Here is a 23,001-nt window from a genome sequence, read left to right on the forward strand (position 1 = left end):
GCATTGTTTTATACTTGTATACCCAAGGCGTTTTTATTTGAGTATTTATATACTTTAACAAAGTTGCCAATGACATTAAGAAATTTTACAATATTTCAATACACTTTTAAAACGCTATGTGTATACTTAATAATCTGTTTTCTAGAAAAATCATCAAAATTTGAGTTTATGAAATAAAAAGAGATAATTGAATACAAAGAACTGAAAAACAGCCCGGTTATTGAATCGGCTAAGATTTTAGTCACACAGAAATGATCCGTTTGCAGGTTGTTTTTCAAAGGTATCTTGAATATTCAAACTTATCTTTTTTTTTTCAGTCAATAAAAATAAGAAGACTCCACTAGGAAAAGGTGAAGTCGCTGACGTTGCTGAAACAGGTCTACAGTTTCTACAAGAACGTACCCAATTTTGGGACACTCTGGGTCCTCTTCCACCTCCTCATCCTAGCCGTAAAACCAACAGTCAGTTTGGCAATAAGAGTCGCCTGTCACAGTATACAAGTACAGACTCTCTCCAGTCCGTCGGAACATATAAAACATGTAAGTTTGAACCAGATAGATAGTTACAACCCCCCCTTTCCCCACTGTTATATACCAGCACCGAACATTGTTTGGAGAGGTAATCTTTACAGGAATAGCTTTGTCTTCCACACCCTGTCAGTCTGTAATCACTACCTTGTATATCACTGACATGGAACCCATACAGATGTTATTTTGATACTTGAAACAAGATCTTTAGGATCGTAAAGCAACTTCACAACAAGGCCCAATCATTCTGACTTCTGTTTCAACAAAGTGTTGCCTTGTCATTTAGAATATGTAAAGCATTCATGTCCTTCAATATTTTTGAAACCCAAGTATGCATTGGATTGAAACTTGACACACAGGTTTGAATATTTATAATGACCGAATAAGGTATTGTGTTGGAACTGGTTTAAGGGTCACAAAGTTATGTTGTTTACCATGTTTTTTTGGCTGTTTATTTTCTTTTGAAGTAATTATTTCCCTTCTTCTGCACTTGGAAAATGTCCAAACATAAATTTCCTCCAATATTTCCATAACCAGTTCTTGAAACTTCACACAAACTATTAAAGTTGTAATGCAAGTTTTAAACAAAGTTCAGCAACTGCATTTCACTTTGACAAAATTATTTGAAAATATGTCAGGATTGTTGATTTTCAAAACAGCTCTGAAACCTATAATAAATATTGCATTGGAATTGGCGTGAACCCCTCGGCCTTTATAAATGAATAGTATACTGGATATTCTTATTATGTTGAAAACTGTTGGCATATTTCAGCTTCAACAGTACAGAGTTACGGTTCAAAGTTTAGCAAATCATCAAACAAAACTTACCGCTCCCGTTATGCATATGGCAAGAGAAAGGAAAAAACACAGCCACCAAAACCCGAGAAGGTTAAATTCGATTTCGCTTCCTATCGCCGTGACGAGGACTTACGGGAGATGACGATGATTGCTGAAGAAATTGATCAGAAGAAAGACTCGGATGAAGAGCGTCGTAAACATCGGGATGAGGCAATGAAACGTGGAGAGGAAACGACGGCGTATATCGAAAAGGAAATTATACAGATTGACAAATGTAAGTCAGCCGAACATTCCAAATTCTACCTCACTGTCCTGATAGTTTCAAACGATCTCAGTACATCAGAACTGTCGAAATTACTTCTCAGTATTAGCTAAGGTTAAAGTGTAGACTCGAAAAATTACATGATAAAGGATCAGAATCGTGTTTATGTTTTGATCATTCACAATGGCAGGAATATAAACAACAAATACTTTATTTGTTTTAAACCGTTTCAGTTTCCAATTCTGTTCGACTGCAAGATATATATAATTTTCCTTGATATAGTTGTAGAATCAATCCGTTTGTTTGACATCTTTCGGTAGTGGTTTTAAACAAGAATGCAAAAAAGCAAGTAGCAAGACAAAAGCCGAACCAAAACTGTCCCATTATGCTTAATGTGTTATATCTATTAAATATAGAAATCAATTATTAATGACGATTTATTTGGTAACATTAAAATGACAGTGACTGCTTTCGGATTATGTACTTTTGACTATTTATAGAAATTCATGTGGTGTCAAGCAAATTAATTTAGAAAACATCAATGGAGCTATTGTGGACATATTTCAGATTACAGTAAAGGCCAGCTAGATTTGTGCAAGAAGCGAGCGGATGCTGCTATAGATGTACTCGGTCGGTTCACAGAGGAAGAGATCCCCACCAAGTATATTCTTCTGTCAACTCTGTACAGTTGTCTAGGCAACTGTGACATGCATACTAAAAATTTAACGAGTGCTCTAGAAAATCATGGACACGATCTTATGATTGGTGAACAAAGGTATATCTATTTATATACAATTTCATACCTCATTGTGCTAGGAGTGTGTTCAACGTTTGTAAGAGATCACAGTTATGATAAGAAATTATTGTTCCTTCAAAAATGTTATACAGTTTAGTACAGGATTTTGCAAGAAAATGACGTTATATCTCAAATACCATTATTTTGAATAATAAGCTTTGGCTGTTGTATGTGCTATGTACACTAGAGGGAAAAGCGGTTTACGAAAGACAGTAATGATTTGAACTTGTTTTGTCCTTTGTCAAACAGAGTATGGTAACGATGCCAGCTGTTGATAAAATATCACTTTTTGTTTAGACTGTGTCAAGGGAATGTAACTCTTGTAGCTACTGCTACAAATTAAGAAATGATTTTTTTTATTTTGATGTTCATGCGAAATGAACGACAAAATAGGATCGGCAATCCATGAATCGCGCAAGCGATTCGTGTTGAATTTGCCGATCCTATCAGTCTGTCGTTCATTTCGTATGAACACCGAAAAAAAAGTTTCATTTCTTACATTTACATTATATTTCCTTTCTATTTGTAAACAAGATTATATTATAAATTTCACACATTTTGCTGCACTAAAATCAGCTTCCCGGCCATTCTGTTCACCAGATGGAACAACTGCGACGTCATCTAAGGAACGTGCTCCCTGACTATACGCGGACGTCGTCAAACAGCGGCCCGTTATCTCTATGCAGCGTTGACGTAACTTTCGCGCCTTTCCTTTTGCTGTTCATACAAAATGAATGTCATAATTTTCAATGGAAAAGAATAGGGCGAATGTAGATATAAAGCTTTATTAACAGTTTATGCTACCCGTTTATACTTGTAGCAAATGCAATATACAACATTTCAATTACCGAAATCCCGTTGTCCCAATGTGAACTGCAACATCTGTGATACAACAGTAACAGTTTCCGTACACTTTTACATTAACGATAAAATGGTGTGCATTTTGCGTTGTTGAAATAGTAAGCGAAAATGTCATAGAAGACGGTGTTACGTACACAACTGACGAGTTATTACTTCGGTGTTGTCAGCTTTCTCGAGGTATATCCATGGTGCTTTGGTGTGTTCTATATTGCTTTTGCATTATCCGGTTCCTAACGTCTCAAATAAACGTCTTTTCAGTAATAATACAGATATTCAATCAAGAGCTTTAGGAAACCTTGGACGAGTACACGTGCTAATGGGAAAATACAACAGAGCTCTTGACATGTAAGTAAAACAATTGAGTTTATCATTAAAGCAATTATCAATCCAGTCTCCGATCATGTCAGCAATACCTTTTCATACTGTAACTATGGTATTCGTCTGACATACAATTTTCTTCGAAAATATTGTTTTTATAGTAAAAGCTTCAAGTGACATTGTATTTGCCAATTTAGATAAAGTTTCTGAGATTCTCCAAATAATTACTGATATTATGACGAAAATACTAACTTCCCTTGTATTGATTCATACATGTATGCAGTCTTGCGAGCGGAATTTTGAAACGTATATCGTTTTACCTGTGCTTTGCGTGAATCGTCATAGGGACATTCTAAGCCTTTTAAAGTCAATTTTATTGCCATAATTATAAATACATATTTACTTGAGGAAAACACATCAAACAGCGTCAAAACATACAAAGAAAGGGTTTCCTTACATGAAAATTTAGAAGCGTAATAAATATATATAATTATATTATTGTACAAAACAATTGTGAATTTACTGTTATACATTGAATTCCGGATAAGGACTGCTTGAAGAGGTCATACGTTTGGAGCTCAACTCACCATTTTCAATGAACCGTTACATATGATCATATCTTCTTTTTGATGCATTTGCAATAATGTCCAGTGCTGAAATTTCACATAACTAGGTGAAACGTACTTTTCTACAATTTTTTTTGTTTTTATTTCGTTACAAAGGGTATTCACTTTTAAAGAGGGACAACTTTTTGAGATTATTTAAAGTATCCAGTCGTACGGAATAGTACGGTAAAACATGTAATGGACAGGTAGATTGATGATAAAGATGTTGTTTGTTTACTAAATGTTTCTGAGTTTTGATAATATACCCCCTATAAACTTTAAAGACAGATAAGCTAAGAAATGAGGCAAGCCTTATCTGTATCCAAACTTGATTGTGACATGTTAAAAAAAGCTACTGCCTACTTTACTTTTAGATATAATCGAAAGGCACCCTTATGTAAAAGTCCGAAGGAGACCGCTTGGCTATTTCACGAGATTGGAAACTGCTTTTTGATGATGAAAATATACGAGTACGCTCATGAATCTGGCTTGAAGTCCTTGAGGTCGGCACTTGAGGCAAACGACCAGAGACTTCAACTACAATCAAATGTGTTGGTCGCTGTTGCTGAAGGTATAGTGTTTATTTTCTGCATTTCATTCCGCGCTGATTTTAGAGTGAATATCGCGCTTAACTCAGCGGGAATTGGTTTTTTTGTGTGCATATTTCATAATCTCTCATAAACAGACTCAGTCAAGCAGAGTCTGCCATTGTTTTATTTAGTTGCGTTCACTACTTCCAAAGCATCTTCCTACATATTTTATTACTTATAAGATATATTAGAAATTACACTCTGTTTCTTAATATTTCGGTTTTAAGCATTCTTCATTGAATGTCTCCAATAAATCTTGGATGTCATAATTTTTTCAGATTAACAGAATTATCATTTAACGCTGTTAATGACACACTTAATCTGATGCCGAAATATTGTGTAATAGCGTGTAATTAAGCGCATTTCAAATCATTCCCTACATTATATTAACAGCTTGGTTAGAAGAACCAACAATATCTGGCCTTTATTTTTTTAATCAGTGATCCTTCGTAGCCAGGTCGTATTTACGGCAATAATTTTACATGAGCTATGTTTCTATAGGTTTCGGTTCAGTGAAAACAATATATATAAATAATGCCATGTTTGTTTTGTATCAGCATAATGAATGTTTTGTTAAGGTTATGGTTATCTCTCAAACATTGCTCGATATGCAACAACAAAAAGCGTTTAGCTACAGACACTCGTCATGTTTAGATTATATGTAACATAATTAGCATTTTATTGTTTTTAAGTAAACCTTTTGAAGTACAAGGATGCCTATCAGCACTTTGAGGATGCTCTGGAGCGTGCAAAACTCTTAAGTAAGTATATGTTTATTTACATTTTCATATCCTTTATATTATCATCATGTCCTTACTGACTGTTTCAAGATGTGTAAAACACCTGATAGATATTAACGACCAACAAATTTAAACAAAAACATTTAAAGGGTAAATGTTACGGGGTTTATTATCGCCTTATTTATGAAGTGAATTTTCATTTTGAATTGAAAAACCTCATAATACCATATTTGTAAAGATTCGTAAGTTCTAGTTATCGTATTCATGTGAGCCAAGTTAGGATTATAAGTGGTATGAAATTGAGCAGTCGTATTGTAACATTTTGATGAAGAATCAAACGTTGTATTCGATACGTTGCCATATATTTATTTAAATGACTTCCAACAACGTGAGACAAATCGTAATGTGTTTTGTTTATTTGCCCTTGGTTTATTGGACTTACACTTTGCTTCAGTTGAGATTAAACCTGTTGTTTTGTTTACAGATGATAAAAGAGCTCAAGATGCAATGACACGCGCACTGGTGGACGTAAACAAGAAAATGGTTGTACAATTAAAAACGAAACAGGCAACCAAACAAATGCGAAAATCACCTGTTCATTATGATATACCTGTTGCAACACCCGTTTCTAGGGCAACACCGCTGTCCGCCATGTCCGCGAAAACAAATGTTACGGTAGAGGGATAACTAGTGGCAGATGTTTTTTAATACCGGTTGAACATCATTGATGATACATATGAATTATGCCAGTACATATATCGATGTATTTATTTTGTTTTGAATACATAAATCTGTCATTGCTTTTCGCTTCTCAGATGCAGGATAAGGTTTCCTAATACAAGTGATATTACTGTAATAATAGAAGAATAATAGATAGAAGCACCTGCTCTGCCTCTGTACCTACTTTAAGAAAGTTATTTCCTCGGCATCTAATTTAAGTTTAGATCTTTGAATTTCAAAGACGCAGGTTGACTGTTGTACAAAAAAAATGTAATAACATTGTTGACAACATCACACACATTAGTTTTGGTCACCAGAAAACCTCGCCATCTCTTCATAGGGAATGCTGTAAAGTCGGAAATATTCGCAATGTTTTAACGTTCGTTAATATTCACGAATTCAGTTCATACACGAATTCAAGAAAATCGTGAATATTCACCTTCAATTTCCGTTATTTTTCATCCGTCGCTGAATTAAACACACTCATATACAGTGGCTATATTTCAATGTTAAAATGGATCACGAAGACAAGAACTAGGATTCAGAGCTTACATTCAAGCCCGAGTGAAAATTGATTCGTCTCTAATGGATGATTTAAGTATCCGAAGACCAGTGAAGGAATTTAATGATTTATCCGCATATTTCTATTCGGAATATTGAGCAGTTTCATTGTTCACGACATATTGTGTTAAAAATATAAACTGCAAATTTTCGGTCTTCAGCAGTCTGCGGAAGACACTCGAAATGTTCCAATTAGGTTTCTTGTCAGCGAGGTACACAACGGGGCAAAAGGTTTACTTTATATACCTTTTGTGATGATACATTTGAAAAACTTTGAAGTGAAAAGAAAACATTTCAGATTTTGATACTAAAATAAATATATATCCGTAATTTAGAGTGTTATTTAAATAGTATATTCAAATATTTACCAAAACTCGAATCACGTTTTCAACACATACCCTTCTGTATACTGATTGCCAAAACCCGTGTCATACAGCCAGCTATGCCGGAAAAAATGACCAGTTACTAATGCAGACATAAATCTCAAGCACAGAGATAAATTGAATTTCATATATACAGCTTAAGTTTATACAATGTAATTTACAAAATGGTAAGTTTCCAAGATGGAAACAATGTCACATTGAGTTGAAGCTGACCGCTGCGTCCCGATTTCTAAAGAATAAATACATATTGCAAATATGAGGTAAATACTAGATTATAGTTGATACAGGTCATTAGAATTTTCTCTACGGATAGTAATATTGAACTGCTACTTGAATGTATACACCAGCATATTAAAAAGACATTTTATTGTTGCATTACTCTTTGTTTTAAAATATGACGTACAGTAATTCGTGCACGTATGCGTTATGGTCACTCTATCGTTTTAAGTAAAAGTCCAGATTTAATTTTCGGGATGAAAACTCGACAACATTCTTTCAGAGTTTTTGATACTAAGTTTATGTCTTTCACAAAACATAATCAATAATCATGAAATTGATTTTTCAAGAACAGCAACAAGTTGTTTTGAGTTTAAAAGATTTAAAAGTATTCTGACACCTTTTTATGGAAAGATTAACTTTTCCACATAATTATATAAACTAATATTAAAACTTCTCTCCCTGTGAATATAAACTGGTCTCTGTTTAAACGAAAAATAATCCAAGCAAAATAATGACAGAATCGGTAGGACTGAGTCTATATATGAGAGGTATTTAACTGTGCAACACCCCTCACGTCCATTAGCACAAGGTTCAATGGAATTCTATTATTATAAAATTGAATGTACTCCACGATCCCAAATTATGCTGTTTGATATACGACGTAATATTAAGTATAAAAATAGTATATAAATGTAAATAATGTTTTATGTTTTATATAGCTAATGAGGACGTTTATTTTTCTTATTTTAGTCAAAATCTGCTCATGGCAAGATGTAACTTTGTTGTCTTCAGTACTTTCAAAGCATCGTCTTATATAATTCATTTTAGACTCCTCTGCAAGAAGGAATTTTAGCTTACCTCAACCATTATCGTAAAAAAGAAGGAAACTGTTTTACCGTTTAACATAACCGCACAACCAAATGGAAACTTCGATAGTGATGTTTGTAATAGATTTGTAGAGACTTGCGTGAAACCAGTAAATATATTTAGATAAGTCTGTTTAGATGAGCTGTGGTCAATATTTGAGGTTACATGATATCATTTTGTACAAAGACATTTGTCCCCCTGTTGCTTTTGTTAAATACTAGAACAAATACGACTAAAACATTAAAAACTTGTATACACCAGGTCAACGCCGATCGGGTACACAGAGGGATACAACCATGTTTTAAATGAAACTTTCCAATCCATTGCCAACGCAACAACTTGCATTTAGTTTCTAATTACACAAGTATGTTGTGCATGTACAAAAGCAGATAATATATTTCAACAAAATGATATCAGAAACCAATGCTATACCTTAATGTTGGCCGTCCATGCTTTTCAAATGATACCACACTATGTATGCAGTCTGCTTTTTTCTGTTTCCATGGTACCCACTGACTTTGCAAAACATTCAAGCCTCTTCTGTTCATAATATACTCATACATATGCTCATTTGGAACGGTTCACAATGTTTTACAACTGTACTCGTATACAAATCCAATGTATTGACCAAGTCTGCTTCGCGCGACTCTAATATGCTGATACCAACGGTTTCTTTGGTGTCTAACAGATACCAGCCCTTACTGCATTGACGACAACGACCCAGGGAGTAAATAAAATACCCTAACATTAGTTATTGCTTTCTGTTAACTTTCAAATTAATTAGAAAATAGCACAACATATTACAAATATGTAAAATGAAAATCATTAACTCAGACAGGAAGGACCTTTATGAAAATCGTATTAACATTTTGTAGCTTTGTACAGATGACAGTACTTTAAATGTTATAAGATATATGTTGATACTTTCTTTTTTGCGTTGGTCATCATCATCTTATGCGCATTCTAAACCTCAACAGCTAAATACTTTTACGAAAGCATAGTATTATACTAACTCGTTCTTTCCAATGAATAAACGCCTTGGAAAAGTCTCCCTTACCGATTTAGTCTAGGCTCTGCATAAACATCTTTGTAGTGAGGCTTGACCGATTCCTTAAATCAAGGTTATAATCATGTTTCAATGATCGTGCATGTTCGAAACCTACTTCATGCGTTAAGCTTCCTCCATCTACTATAGTCAGAGATATTAAGTCCACAAAAATGCAAGGAAAGCAATCCGACGGAAAACAATAAAATATATAAGGTCTTTTGGAAACACAGGATGCAACTAAGCAAAATAATAGCAGACTCTGAGTCTGTTCATGAAAGGTGACGGAAAGTGCAACATCCCTCACGCCTCCTAGCACCGGCTTAAGTGGAACTCTATTACAAAAGATATTGCATGAACTCCATGATCCTAAAAGGACCAGAAAATATAAAACAGTGAATCCACATAATATATATGTGGCAAAATTGCCATGGCAGCTCTTTGCCAAGGCAGGTTTTTGACATGGCAAAATTTCAAAAAATGAGATAAAGTTATAAAAAGTTATAAATCTACATGTACATATGTCCAGAAATAGAGAAAACATGTTTTTCATGAAATTAAAAATTAATTTGCCATGGCAAAATTGCAAAATGACGAAATTTCTTGCAAAATCGTTTTTGCCATGGCAAATGCCATCTTTCCATACATATTTACAAAAAAAAATCTAGTACTGATATGAAATAAATTCATACTAATTTTGAACTTGGTTAGTACATGTAAATACAACAATTTAAAACAGCTTTCATTTTTCTGAAGCGCGTATAAATATAGGCTTCAAATTTGCCAAATACCGGCGTTGCAAAATGAAGCCGGCGGCTATTATATTCGAAAACATATTCAAAGATTGTAACCATCAAAAAACTTTCAATATGTCCCTTCAGGAGATCCACGGCGTTCACAATCTGCACTGTCACCGCAATATCAAAGAATCAAAGAGGACAGTGTGTAGAGACCATTTGTAAAGTCACCTCATACGGTCATGGCCTCTTCCGAGAAAACTTCAGACAGTTTTCAAAAATAACAATCGCATAATGTCATGCCAAAGCATTTTATAAGTTTATAGATTTCATCTACATGAAACACAGGTTGTGATAGATTACTTTAAAATGATGAAATGTATCAGACGATGTGCAATGTTTGTAATAAAAGTACCGGTGTTGAAGTTAGTGTCTCTTCAGTTTTTATAGAAGTACTTTTTTCATTAAAACTTTTTATTTCTGGGACGTCAGTTTCGCAAATGAACAACTACACCATTGATGTAATCGGTCACTTATGTTAACAGAATTTCAAAAAAAAGAATAGGTGAAAATGACCGGTTTTATTATTACTGACAACATAATTTTCTCTACAGAGTCCATTTCTGTTTGTATTTTGCTTTAAACATCCTACTTACAACAGCAAATGATCGCAACAGCACAAATCTTTCTTGAAGACATGTAGAAGTTATTGTTAAAGCTGGGTATCTAAATACTATCATTTTCTATTGATTTAATTTCTTCAATGTTAATAAGGTTTTGATTAAAACTTGCATGCTTATTGACCTTTTGTTTCCTTTAGTCGCCACCTCTAAATTTCAGGTCTTTTTGTGGGGAAACAAGAAAATGACATCATCAACAGTTTTCAAGGTTATCGCAAACTAAACAAATTTCTGCACTATTGTATGCATATTAAAAAAGCAATTAATTTAAAGAATTGATGTTTTAGAAAAATACACTTTTTATCAGCCCTGCGTCCTTTTCCTAAAAGTATTGATATGCTGTCTCCGTTAAATGCACACGTGTTTTTCTTTTTGATCTATAACTTCCTTTAGATATACAAAGTTACAAACCTGGTGCAACACTACTCACAGACGATATATGTATCTCCTAACCGCATACCGACATTACCGGTTGTACACGTGTTTACGGACACAACATTTTCCAATAACATCGGGTTTCAATAAATAAGCGGAAGAGTTATTTTGAATCTTAAAAGCTGTACTATTTTATTATTCACTCGGAAGCGGAAGGTTAAATATTTCAGGGTTTCTTTGATATACATGAGAAAAAAAAAACGTAGATGAATACGTTGAGACAATGCATTTTCTAACAATCGCCATATAAAGATTTAAACGCATGAAGACACTCAAACAAACCTCATACTGCAGTTCTTGTTTGTATTATAAGGAATGAAAGGAAAATGTATTTATAAATTACAGAATTAAAAGGATGTTTACTGGAAAGTCTTCAAACATTTTGTGAATATAATGACCCATATAGCTGGAGCCTAAAATTCTATCTTGACTCAAGCGATATAATGAACCTGTCCTAGAAACCGAGTGTTGAATTTTCTATTTTCAAGTGTTTGATTCGTGAAAATTGTCATTAATATATTTTCAGATTTTGGTCATATATGCATACTTGATGTGTTGTATTTAGATATTCTATATAGCTTTGGTATAACGTGTCATTTCTAGGCGGTACCATGTTATGTTCCAAGCCCTATTCTTGATACAAAATCAATACAATCTTTATGGAATCAGACGCTTACATTTCTCTCACTCTATCTTTTTCTCTTGTCCCAGCATTGATGGAATAACGACAACTTAGTAATTTGTTTCCATAGAAACGTTAACTTTATATTTCCTATTGGAGATTCTGTGTATCAGCGGTCATGTTGTTTTACCAACATCTGAATGTTATTTGAAATTTTGAATCTGAGATGCAACACAAGAATTTATTATCTATTCAAAGGAAATACTTCATATGAATTTCTATAGATAAATAGTGTTTGGAGTAGAACTGGAACATAAAAAAAATATTCCGGAAAATACGACGTTGTATAGTGTAAAATCTTCGTAAGGAAAGGATAAATATACTTAGAAGGGAGTTTGCATTGGTAGGTAAGATAGTTGTAATGATCAATGTTACTTTTTAACATTAGGGTTTCCATGGCCTATTGTTTTAGGTCGCTGACATCAAATCACTTGCTTCTTACCTTTATGGTTTGGGTACTGCTCTGATACTCAAGTCGGTGCTCACTTTTTAACAATGGTACCTTAGGACAACTGGAGTAAAACTTTTGTCTCCAAATGGATATGACTTAAAGCAGTATTATTCATTTTAAGTAAGGTACAGAAATTAAATAACAATATTTAATATGCGTAGACAAAAGAGTTTTGAATATTTCTGAGTTAAGAAAAAAAAGAAGACAAAAGCCTGGTGCATTTTGACGATCGTACTCGTTGCTTGACGGCCCCGAGTTCGAGTTTCATCCAAAGCTGAGACTGGCTACGTTCTGTATAACTTTATCAAACTGATGGGTTAAAAAGCAAGGCATCCCTCAATTACTTATAGTTTATAATAGTTGAAAGAAAACAGATGCAGAGCAAATGGTAAGAAAAGCTTTGTTTTATTCTCATTGCTGTACTCTTTTACAATATATAAATATTGTGACATAATTATAGGTTTGTCAGAATTTAAAACAAGTCTCTCTTACAGCAAATATTAGAAATGTATAGAAATATCAAGATGTTTTCATATGATAAAAGAAGCGAAAGTGAATATGAGCGGAAATAGTTATTTCTTTTTTTACTCACAATCTTATGAATCGCAGTCTTCAACTTGATTTTGAACCGTACCGGGGTCACGACTACATTTTCAATTTACACTTGGATTGGTCGACTGCTTCAACTCAATGCTTCCCCAGGTTCTTTCTTCACATGTATTTTTATTTCGATGACAAGGCATTTTGCATCTTTTTTTCGCAAAAAACTAAGACAGTACTATTGTGGAAGTCTATAAATAAAATATTTTATCTGAAGAAATACGCAGTACGTGTAGATTAGCAATAAAATGAACAATAGAACATTTGTTACGAGCAGAGTATATAAATATGTATTGATTCACAATAGCTGCAAGAAAAGATACGGACCGGAGGGAAATAATTATAAACGTACATTGATAGATAGTTATTACGTGTTCTTTGAACAACAACATGTTGTTTTCTCTGTGGCATACTTTTGTCATAGCAGATATAGATATTGCTCATAAATTGAGCGACGACTGCATGGTTATCTTTACTCGGGTTTCTCCATTGATTTCTTTTCTAGTAAATTTAAGCAAAATAAAACTAACATGCGAAAAAATCCTATTACCTTTGTAAATATAAAATGTTTGTTGAATAAAAATGATATTAAAAATGCATGGTGGAGACTTGCATTGTATTATTTTGGGCATCTCGACTATAAAATTCAGAATGAAAAGAAACTTACGTATTATACTTCATTCATATGAACTTGTTAATAAAGGCGCAGGTGTTTTAGAATTTGATTACGTGTTGTTATATTGAAGTCTGGAATGTTCCTGATTAAGTAACCACTATCAAGTATATAAAAATGAAATTTAAAAAATCTTTTAAAGATGTAAGACGGAGAAACTGATGCACCCGTAGAGAACCCAGCTATTTTGAGCAAGTTGGGTCGAGAAATGCACAACAAAATAAAAATATGATAAGAGTTAATGAAGACTTGATCAAATTTTCCGATAAAAAGCCGTTACACAAATACAAGAACGATATAGAACGTTTCATGTTTTCAATTAACGATGAGTTATCTAGAACTAACGGTGTTTCATGTTTAGACAGATTTATTTTCAATTCTCATCTATTGGTATCAAACGCGTGGAAGTTCTCTGCAACTTTATAATACAGTGCGTTTTACGTTTGTTTTTGGGGATAAACGTAGAATCCGCTCAAAATTTGTTTTATGTTTTATTTTCTGAAAGTGGCTTTTGAACATTTATAACTACATATCGAGGGCTTGGTGCCAAAGTGTATATAAATAAAGAACAAGATGTAATAGTTATAGTATGTGTGAGAGTGTGTTACCAGGATATATCAGAGCTAGGGGTACATCGAGGGTATTTTTCTCTGCACATATCGTCGAGGCCGGTAGGCCGAGACAGATATGTGAAGAGAAAAATAACGAGATGTACCCCTAGCTCTGATATAGCCTGGTAACACACGAGCACTACATATTATAACTGTTTTATCGCATAGTTTATCATTAAAATTTATATATTATTTTCATTTAAATTTGTTTATTATTATTTTTACTATTTTGATTCCCTTCTGCGCCTCGCTGACTGAAACACTAAAACTTCTGTTTTAGAAAATGTGTTCCCCAGATAAAAGTACCCAACAAATTTCTGCATTGGTTTTAAATCTTTGCATTTCATTGGCCAGACATATTGTAAAACTTGTTGTTTTGTTTGTAAAAAAATCAAAGAAAAAGAAACATTTGAGAAATCTCAGAATTTCATATATTTCATGTATTTCTGAATTTGGCAATAACTATCAAGTTTTTGAAATATTCTAGTTTATTTATTCTTTTACTTTATAAATGTAGGTGTTTGTGACAATTCTTTCTCTGTGAACTGTAAATTGGAGCTAAAATCATCTTTTCTTTGAAAGGAAAAAAATTATACTCCCTTGATAGGACCTCAATAGAGAAAAAGTGTTCCGATATATATCGGAACAGTTTTACTGTGCTGATATATATCGGAACACTTTTTTTCTTATGAAACTCCATAGAGATTTCCGTGTTGATATATATCGCAACAGTTTTGTAAGATATCAGCACAGTTTTGTAGTAATAATGTGTGTTACTATGTATAACATGCTGCAAAGATCAAAGGAAAATTGCCTCACTATGCGATAAACAATAGTTTTGCGCCAAGCCCTCGATATGAATTTTTAAAATACTCCCTTCCTGTACGAAATTTTACAGCTGTAAAAGACCTGTATTTTTGTTCAAAATAACAGTCATGCTTATTCCTGTACGAAAAAAGAACCTGTTTTACAGCTGTAAAACGTCTGTAAAAGACCTGTATTTTGAAATTACAACTGTAAAAGACCTATATGTGGAAAATGATCAGAAATACAGTTGAAACTTTCAGGTGTAAAATATGAAGGTCTCAATTTACAGCTGTAAAAATTCTACTGTTGAAAGTTACAGCTGTAAAATGGTCATGTCTCAAAATTACAGCTGTAACATTTTTGGAGGGAAACATGAGTATTGTCAGCCATCTTTAATGCATTTTGGCGGGATATAACTGAAATTCACACAGACATCACATCTTGTAAAATTTTGGAATTTAAAGCGTTATAGAGTTACTACAGATGTTTAATTATCTATTATAGTTGTAAAAGGACATGTATAAGTACATACATTAACTATTTACTCTATACTGGAAGCCGATAAGTTTAAAAGAAATAATTACAAGATTGTCATATGTTTTCATGACTGACAAAGAAAGTTTTATAAACAAGATCTGCATATGTTCTACTTTGTATCCTACTCTTGAATTTTGCTGTTGCTATACTGTAATCATACCATATATACTTTACGTACTAGATCATTCATTTGGCCATTTTCATAGTAATTGCTACCTTATCTAGAGAAGTTTAATTCATCCTAAAACTTTTTGCACCTCTACTTTCGTCCCTTAAAATAATACCCTCTATTTCAACACTTATAATATTTCTACAGCTGTAACTTTTGGGCAATTTTACAGCTGTAACTTTTTTCATTTTTACAGCTGTATTTTTTTTACAGGTGTAGCTCATTTGCATATTTCGAATTGTTTTACAGTCGTTTGACAACTGTAAATTGAAATCTACAGCTGTAAAATCAATGTTGTTATATAAAATCTACAGGTGTAAATTTGGAATAAGCATGACTGTTATTTTGAACATTAATACAGGTCTTGTACAGCTGTAAAATTTCGTACAGGTTCCAAATTTACACCTGTAGATTTTAAGTAACAACATCTGTAGAAATATTATAGGTGTTGAAATAGAGGGCATCATTTTAAGGGACGAAAGTAGAGGTGCAAAAAGTTTTAGGATGAATTGTAATTCTCTAGATAAGGTAGCAATTACTATGAAAATGGCAAAATGAATGATCTAGTACGTAAAGTATATATGGTATGATTACAGTATAACAACAGCAAAATTCAAGAGTAGGATACAAAGTAGAACATATGCAGATCTTGTTTATAAAACTTTCTTTGTCAGCCATGAAAACATACGACAATCTTGTAATTATTTCTTTTAAACTTATCGGCTTCCAGTATAGAGTAAATAGTTAATGTATGTACTTATACATGTCCTTTTACAACTATAATAGATAATTAAACATCTGTACTTACTCTATAACGCTTTAAGGGGACGCATATTGCTACATTCACATTTCATATAGCAATGCGGAAGGGGTGCATATTCAAGAAATCGATGGTGGGAAAATAAAAAACATATTCCTAAACTGATATAATACTGATGGACACCTGTAATATTCAGTATTTTGTAGATAAGGATGTGGTACTATGAATGTAATAGGAAAACAGAGGTCTTTGTGAAAGTACATTCAACACAAAATATTAAGCTTTTGTATAAGGAAAAAACAGGTTTTTTACAATAACAGTGTTCCAAATAATGTTGAAGGGATGAGATTTTCTTTCTAACACACCAGGTTTGCTTAAACATGTAAAAATTTAACGCCACGTCTGTTCATCTCGGGATGGACGCCATATTTGTCATTGATAAAAAATGTAAACAAAAAAATCAGAGTGGGATTAGCATTGCAAGGGCATAACATGACATTCTACACAATGAATACCTTAGAACAGATATCTAAGATGCTACACAGGTCAGGCGGGTTAAATGCATAATGTCGATGACTTGAAATTCATCTTGAAAAGATGGTAAATTTTAGTTTGTTTACATGGTTTTAAATTTTCCCACGACTTCTCGGCGATTCACTGCAAATGTATTATTGCGCCGGACGAAAGGTAACTCTAATAAACGACGGGAGACAACTTAGGTGTCAGCACGTGTACGATTTTTAAAAAAAACATGTCGATGATTATAATTTCTTATCAAATAATGAATCCTATTCAGATATTCGACTTTAATATTAGAAAATTATTAATTTCTGTGGACATTTGTCAAATAATATTACTTACAGTGGACTACTTTGCGCATCAAACTGGTTTCCGCTTCAGTTGTGAGGCACTTCCGTTATACTTTTTGACAACAATAATAAAACACAAAATGAGTCAATAAAGTCACTTATAAACCGACTGCTACTTAGATCAGTTTAAGTTTAGTTGTTGTTACAACATTATACTTGTTCATTACGTTATGAGATAAAGTTTTTCTTGAACTGCATAATCCATTAATTACGTTTAGACGATATTGCATTTACAACTTATTTGACCCCGTTTTTTTACGTGAATGACAGCATTCTCGTGCAACTCGTGCAAACAGAATTATGAAAAGTATGGTGGAGAATTCAAGGACAAATTATAAGTGACATTAAAGTGAGGATAACTGTATATTCGTCCAGTTTTGATCATTGACATTCCTGCTGTTTATTAGTAACTTTTGTGAAAAAGATTAGAATGTTGCTTTTGCACATATACACATTGATTGGACCTCTCAACCAAATTTCATACCTTATTTTTGGGATTTTTAAGACAATACAATTCAAAAGTTTGTTGAATGTGTTTTGATATTTAAGTGCATTGTAGTTCATGAATACCAAGTTAAAAATTAATAATGGCAACATTTCTAGGCTTTTATTGTAAGCCACTAGACTTCTGTAATGATAAATGTTTAATGTATTAAGGGGAATATACTCTTTTAGTTTTGTAATGTGGCATTCCTTGACCACCGTATCTTTTCTTATGCACTACTTTGTAAACAAACTAAATAATGTGTTTTAGCTCACATATGCGAAATGAAAAGCAAGACAGTGAACTTATTTCACATTCTTTCTTTAAATTAGAATCTGTAGGACATTGATAAATGTTTGGACAAAGTGAAGCACTATTATTTTCGCACCAAAAAGTCTTAATTGTTGACTTTGAATGTACACAAGAAGTCTTATGTAATTTAACAATAACTTTCTTGTTTCAGTTTTTCTCATTTTTGTTTTAGTGAGCAATCCTTTGTGTACTTATAACAGTTGAAACAGTATTCATTTCATTTACCAAAACCTTGTACTTTTTTGCAGGTAAATTTTATAATACCCCACCCACTTTTTTCTAATTTCAAAGTATGCGTCCCCTTAAATTCTAAAATTTTACAAGATGTGATGTCTGTGTGAATTTCAGTTATATCCCGCCAAAATGCATTAAAGATGGCTGACAATATTCATGTTTCCCTCCAAAAATGTTACAGCTGTAATTTTGAGACATGACCATTTTACAGCTGTAACTTTCAACAGTAAAATTTTTACAGCTGTAAATTGAAACCTTCATATTTTACACCTGAAATTTTCAACTGTATTTCTGATCATTTTTCCACATACAGGTCTTTTACAGTTGTAATTTCAAAATACAGGTCTTTTACAGACGTTTTACAGCTGTAAAACAGGTCCTTTTTTCGTACAGGTTGTTTCGAAGACATCGATGTGTCAAAGGAGCTTTACAAATGACGGGACAGTATCAACATTGCACATGGCATTTTTCAAATATTGAATACTTTTTTCTCAATGTCATTACTCGAATTATATCAGATTTAGATTTGTTGATTTTTTTCACCACAGCCAAGAACTTTACATAAAAATTTTAACAAACGAAGATACCATTCGAGCTGTGCATTCTAGATAAATATTGTTTTAGTATTTACTCCAAGAACTGATTTATTTAAGATTAGTTATCCATTATGCATCTAGTAGAAAACTGTTACTTTTTCCTACAAAAAAGAAATTCTGCGTCCAAAGATTACTACGCAATCCGATATCTGTAATATTCTATGCATGTAGCAAATATCAGTTTCTTTTATACTTTTCGCAGGCAAGCCGGAGACTGTCCTCCTAAAATACATCAGAAAACCCCATAAACACAGAGGCTTGAAAGAAATGAAACATAAAGCAATCATGTGTTTATATGTATCCCTAAAATCCTTAAACAATATCTGCCATATATAAGACTGTAGTCCATATAGAGATAATAGCAAAAGTTTAGTCCTTAAAAATATTAGCCAATTTTCCAAAATATCATATTTGGCCTTGTGGCAAACTTTAGCGGAATAGTGTACAACAATGTAGTGTGCTTTGCACACAAACTTCTCCTCTGCCTCTTCATAACTAAACTACCTGTTAACTGATTGCTTTTTTAGTAATCTTTGCTGCAGTCAACATTTGCAATGTTGCGGTTGACCGTCTGTATGGCTTTAATTCTATTAAAGTCAGTTGAATGTTTTCTAGTAGTTTTAAAGTTTTCATTTTAGAGCAGCATAACACAAATCCGCTCTGAATATGATTTTGAAGGAAAGCAGGGTCTTCAGTTTTTCGAGTTATTTTGACCCTGGCCAATGCTTAACTAACGCAAGAAACTACCAAATACTGCGGTACTGAACCTAGATATACATGTACGAACTGCGCAAGAGTAACAATCACAGATTCTTAAATAACCCTAGAGCTGGTTGACTTACGCCGAGACAGACTAATGACTGCTTCTAATAAAGACTTCCAGCAATTTCCTTCTTTTCAGTGGATCTAAACTTTATAATACAGTTATTGACTTATGTTGAGGTCAATGTGTGTTTTTACTGAACTGTAAAATGATATTGACCGAGGACACAGTCCGAGGTTATTATCAATTTTACAGGTCCGTAAAAACACATATTGACCTCAACATAAGTCTGTAATTGTTATATTATATGCCCTTCTCATATGCATTCACTTGACAGGCCCATATTCCATACATATAAAAAAGTGATATCGACCAGAATATTGTCTTTATTGGTCACAATAAACTACTGAGACACAAATTAGCAACAAAACTTAAAACTCTTGACAGAATTTCTTCTTTTCACATTTATAGTTTCTTACATTTAACCTACTCTTTGGTGGAAATCGCAAGAGTCATTATCACTTTTGTGGGTCAATATCGCTTATTGCGGACCCGCGCGTGCACCCCTTTCGACCAATCAAATTAGCGTATTTGAGAAGGATATATAATATAAAATGATATTTATCTTCTTATTTGAATGGCGATGTATTTGCAACTATTTTACGCAGAGAAATAAGAAAACTCATCGTCTTTGGAAGCTATATATGAAATATTTTATCTCGAGGAATACACTGTACGTGTAGGTACGCAATAAAATAAATGAACAATAGAACAGTTGTTGTGTATGGAATATATAATTATGTATTGATTCACAATATCTGCAAGAAAAGATATGATCCGGAGTGGGGTGATTATAAACGTACATTGAAAGTTTGTTATTACAAGTGTTCCATTAAAGCAACATGTAACATACCTTCGTCATTTGAAATTGGAACACTGATTTCTATCTTCCTCCCAGTATGAGATAGTATAACGGCTTCCATTGTCCATAATAAATTGAGAGATGACTTTTTGTATATTTTTGCCGACAACATTAAATCAATAAAGCAGATTTTAAAGCTTTTTTGTACAGAATTCGCTGCACTATTATGCGTTTTCAAGAATGCATACTAATAGAGATACCGCACATACCCATTCGTATGCATCGTCATTTGCTTCATGGATAGTTAAGTGTTAGTATATCACCTGGGTTATATCAGTAACCACTAGAGGAATAGTTTGAAATATCACACATGTGTCCACTGTGATAAACTGACTTGCCATGCACAGGCCACATTTACCTATTTTGCTTTTTCACATAGCTATGAAGATTTTACGACTGGCTTCGTTTAAGATTTTAGCTCAACAATGAATTGTCTAACTGCTAGGCTTCTACCTAAATAAATTGTTTTCAGCAAAGAAACAAACTACTTTTAAGTTATCTCGTATTTTTCAAAACCTGATTCACAGGGTAACTGGCTTTGGATTAGTTGTTGAAAATTTAGAAGAAATTAAGTAAAATGAATCGAATCAGTTACGTATTGATTTAATTGTTAATAAAGGCACAGAAGTGATAATGTAATGGTTTTTAGAACGTCTGCAGTATTATTTGTTTCAATGACCCTTAATTAGTGTAGAAAACGTTGATAGAGGATACAAAATGTAAAAAAGGAAACAAAACAACAAAAAGAAAAAAAAAAACGTCTTGATACTGACAATGTAAACGGAGATTCTAAACACCTTTGGAGAATACTTGCTATTTTGAGCAAGTTTTTCAGGACATGCATATAAAACATATACTTAGAAGCACTGATCTAAATTTATTTATGAAATCCTTATACGCGTACCTTCTATATTCTCTATCAGTCTGTGATTAGGGCGTCACTATGCTTTCAATTACTGGCGAGTTATCTGAAGCTAATGGTGCTTTTAGGCTAAGACAGGTTTATTTCTGATTCATATCTATTGATATCAAGCGCGTGGGATTTCTGTCTTGAAAGCGACATGCAAATATATCTGTTAGTGCCTGCTTTAACGTTTGATCGGACTTTTTTTGTGTTGCAAAAGGGAAGCCCCTTTCAAATTTGATTTTGACATTTTTTGTGGTTTTTTTTTTGTTTGTTATAAAGTGGCTTTTGATACAAATTAAATGGCATATGATTTTTTTTTTAAAAGTCCCTTATCTTTTACAAATACAGTGTTTAGAAAACAAAAGGGTTGTTTTAAAAAAGGACAAAAAAATGCTCAAAGAATGCAACTGGCCAAACTAGACTCAGCATGGAAAAGGGGTACACTAAATGTATATAAGTGCACACTCGCAAATGAATGCAAAAATAAAAACTAGAACAGGTGAAAATTACAAGTAGAAACATGTAATTGTAGATAAAGTAAACAAAAACATCATACATAAACTGAAGCTTCTTACTTCGATAGGAAACACTAGCAATGTTTAGTTAGGCCTTTTTTCTTGCATAACATGGCTTGAGTGTTTTTATAATTTCTTGCTCTTTCGGGTGATGGAGTCCATTTGAATTTTACTTTTACTGAAAAGTAATAATTTCTCCAGGGCATTTCTTGATTGATCTGTACTCATTTTTCTCTCTAACTTATTAATTAAAGTGTTTGTTTAAAATCCATCTGTAGTAATTATGCATGCTTTTCCATGCCTAGAGTAGCGAAAATATGCATAGGTTTTAGAAGATAGAAACTAATCGCCTAAGCCTGTAATAAAGATTTTTAAATAGCAGAGTTACCAATGGCGATATATTGCCTTCTTATTTTACTATGATAGATACGTCATTTACAGCACTGGTGAAAATTACGCCTATTCCCGTCTGGTATACATGAATAAAGATTTTATTAATGCTATACAAACTTATTTATGTTTTCTTATTATTTGAGTCTACTCAAAGTTTTAGTTTATTTTATCACTTCAATTAGCGGAAAGTTTGTCTAATTCCGTCTTTTAAACGGTGTTCTGTAACACATTACATATCTCTAATTAGCTTCATGTGTTACTTGATCTAGGAACAGCTGTTCCAATAACACATTCAAATTTATTTATTTAACCTCGATTGGAATGCGAGCACTTACTACGTTAACTGTTTGTTGTTTAATTCTCAGATAATTCTCAGATCGTTTCTAAAAACAGACTGAAGTAAAATACACTTATCAAAGAAAATCTAAACTGTATTATATTATCAAAGAAATTCTTAACTTCATTATAGCTAATTGTTTCATCTTAGTTGAAGTCTGACTTGAAATTAATTATCCCCTAAATTCTCTTGGAATTAAATGGGCTCTCTGGAGTCGAAGCAGATTAGTTTCTAG

The 23,001-nt window shown here is 33.0% G+C and overlaps 2 protein-coding genes across 4 annotated transcripts in view; both read left to right on the plus strand.

The window, feature by feature from the left end:
• The window catches only part of LOC123561519 (outer dynein arm-docking complex subunit 4-like), a 19,960-nt gene extending 12,398 nt beyond the window's left edge, over positions 1 to 7,562 (plus strand). The window contains exons 6-12 of one of the 2 annotated variants that reach the window (XM_045353957.2): positions 318 to 539; positions 1,300 to 1,599; positions 2,155 to 2,362; positions 3,503 to 3,589; positions 4,542 to 4,738; positions 5,450 to 5,518; positions 5,982 to 7,562. In XM_045353957.2, the coding sequence (XP_045209892.2) occupies positions 318 to 539; positions 1,300 to 1,599; positions 2,155 to 2,362; positions 3,503 to 3,589; positions 4,542 to 4,738; positions 5,450 to 5,518; positions 5,982 to 6,184 (1,286 nt within the window). In that variant the 3' untranslated portion in view covers positions 6,185 to 7,562. The remainder of the gene's footprint in view (positions 1 to 317; positions 540 to 1,299; positions 1,600 to 2,154; positions 2,363 to 3,502; positions 3,590 to 4,541; positions 4,739 to 5,449; positions 5,519 to 5,981) is intronic. The other variant, XM_045353958.2, reaches the window with a different exon arrangement.
• Positions 7,563 to 11,789: 4,227 nt separating this feature from the next.
• LOC123561518 (neuronal acetylcholine receptor subunit alpha-5-like) overlaps positions 11,790 to 23,001 on the plus strand; it is a 44,133-nt gene continuing 32,921 nt past the window's right edge. Inside the window, exon 1 of one of the 2 annotated variants that reach the window (XM_053553119.1) lies at positions 11,790 to 12,173. The gene's annotated coding sequence lies outside the window, so the exon portion shown is untranslated. The remainder of the gene's footprint in view (positions 12,174 to 23,001) is intronic. The other variant, XM_053553118.1, reaches the window with a different exon arrangement.

Source organism: Mercenaria mercenaria, chromosome 10 (assembly GCF_021730395.1).
Source record: "Mercenaria mercenaria strain notata chromosome 10, MADL_Memer_1, whole genome shotgun sequence".
NCBI lineage: Eukaryota > Metazoa > Mollusca > Bivalvia > Venerida > Veneridae > Mercenaria > Mercenaria mercenaria.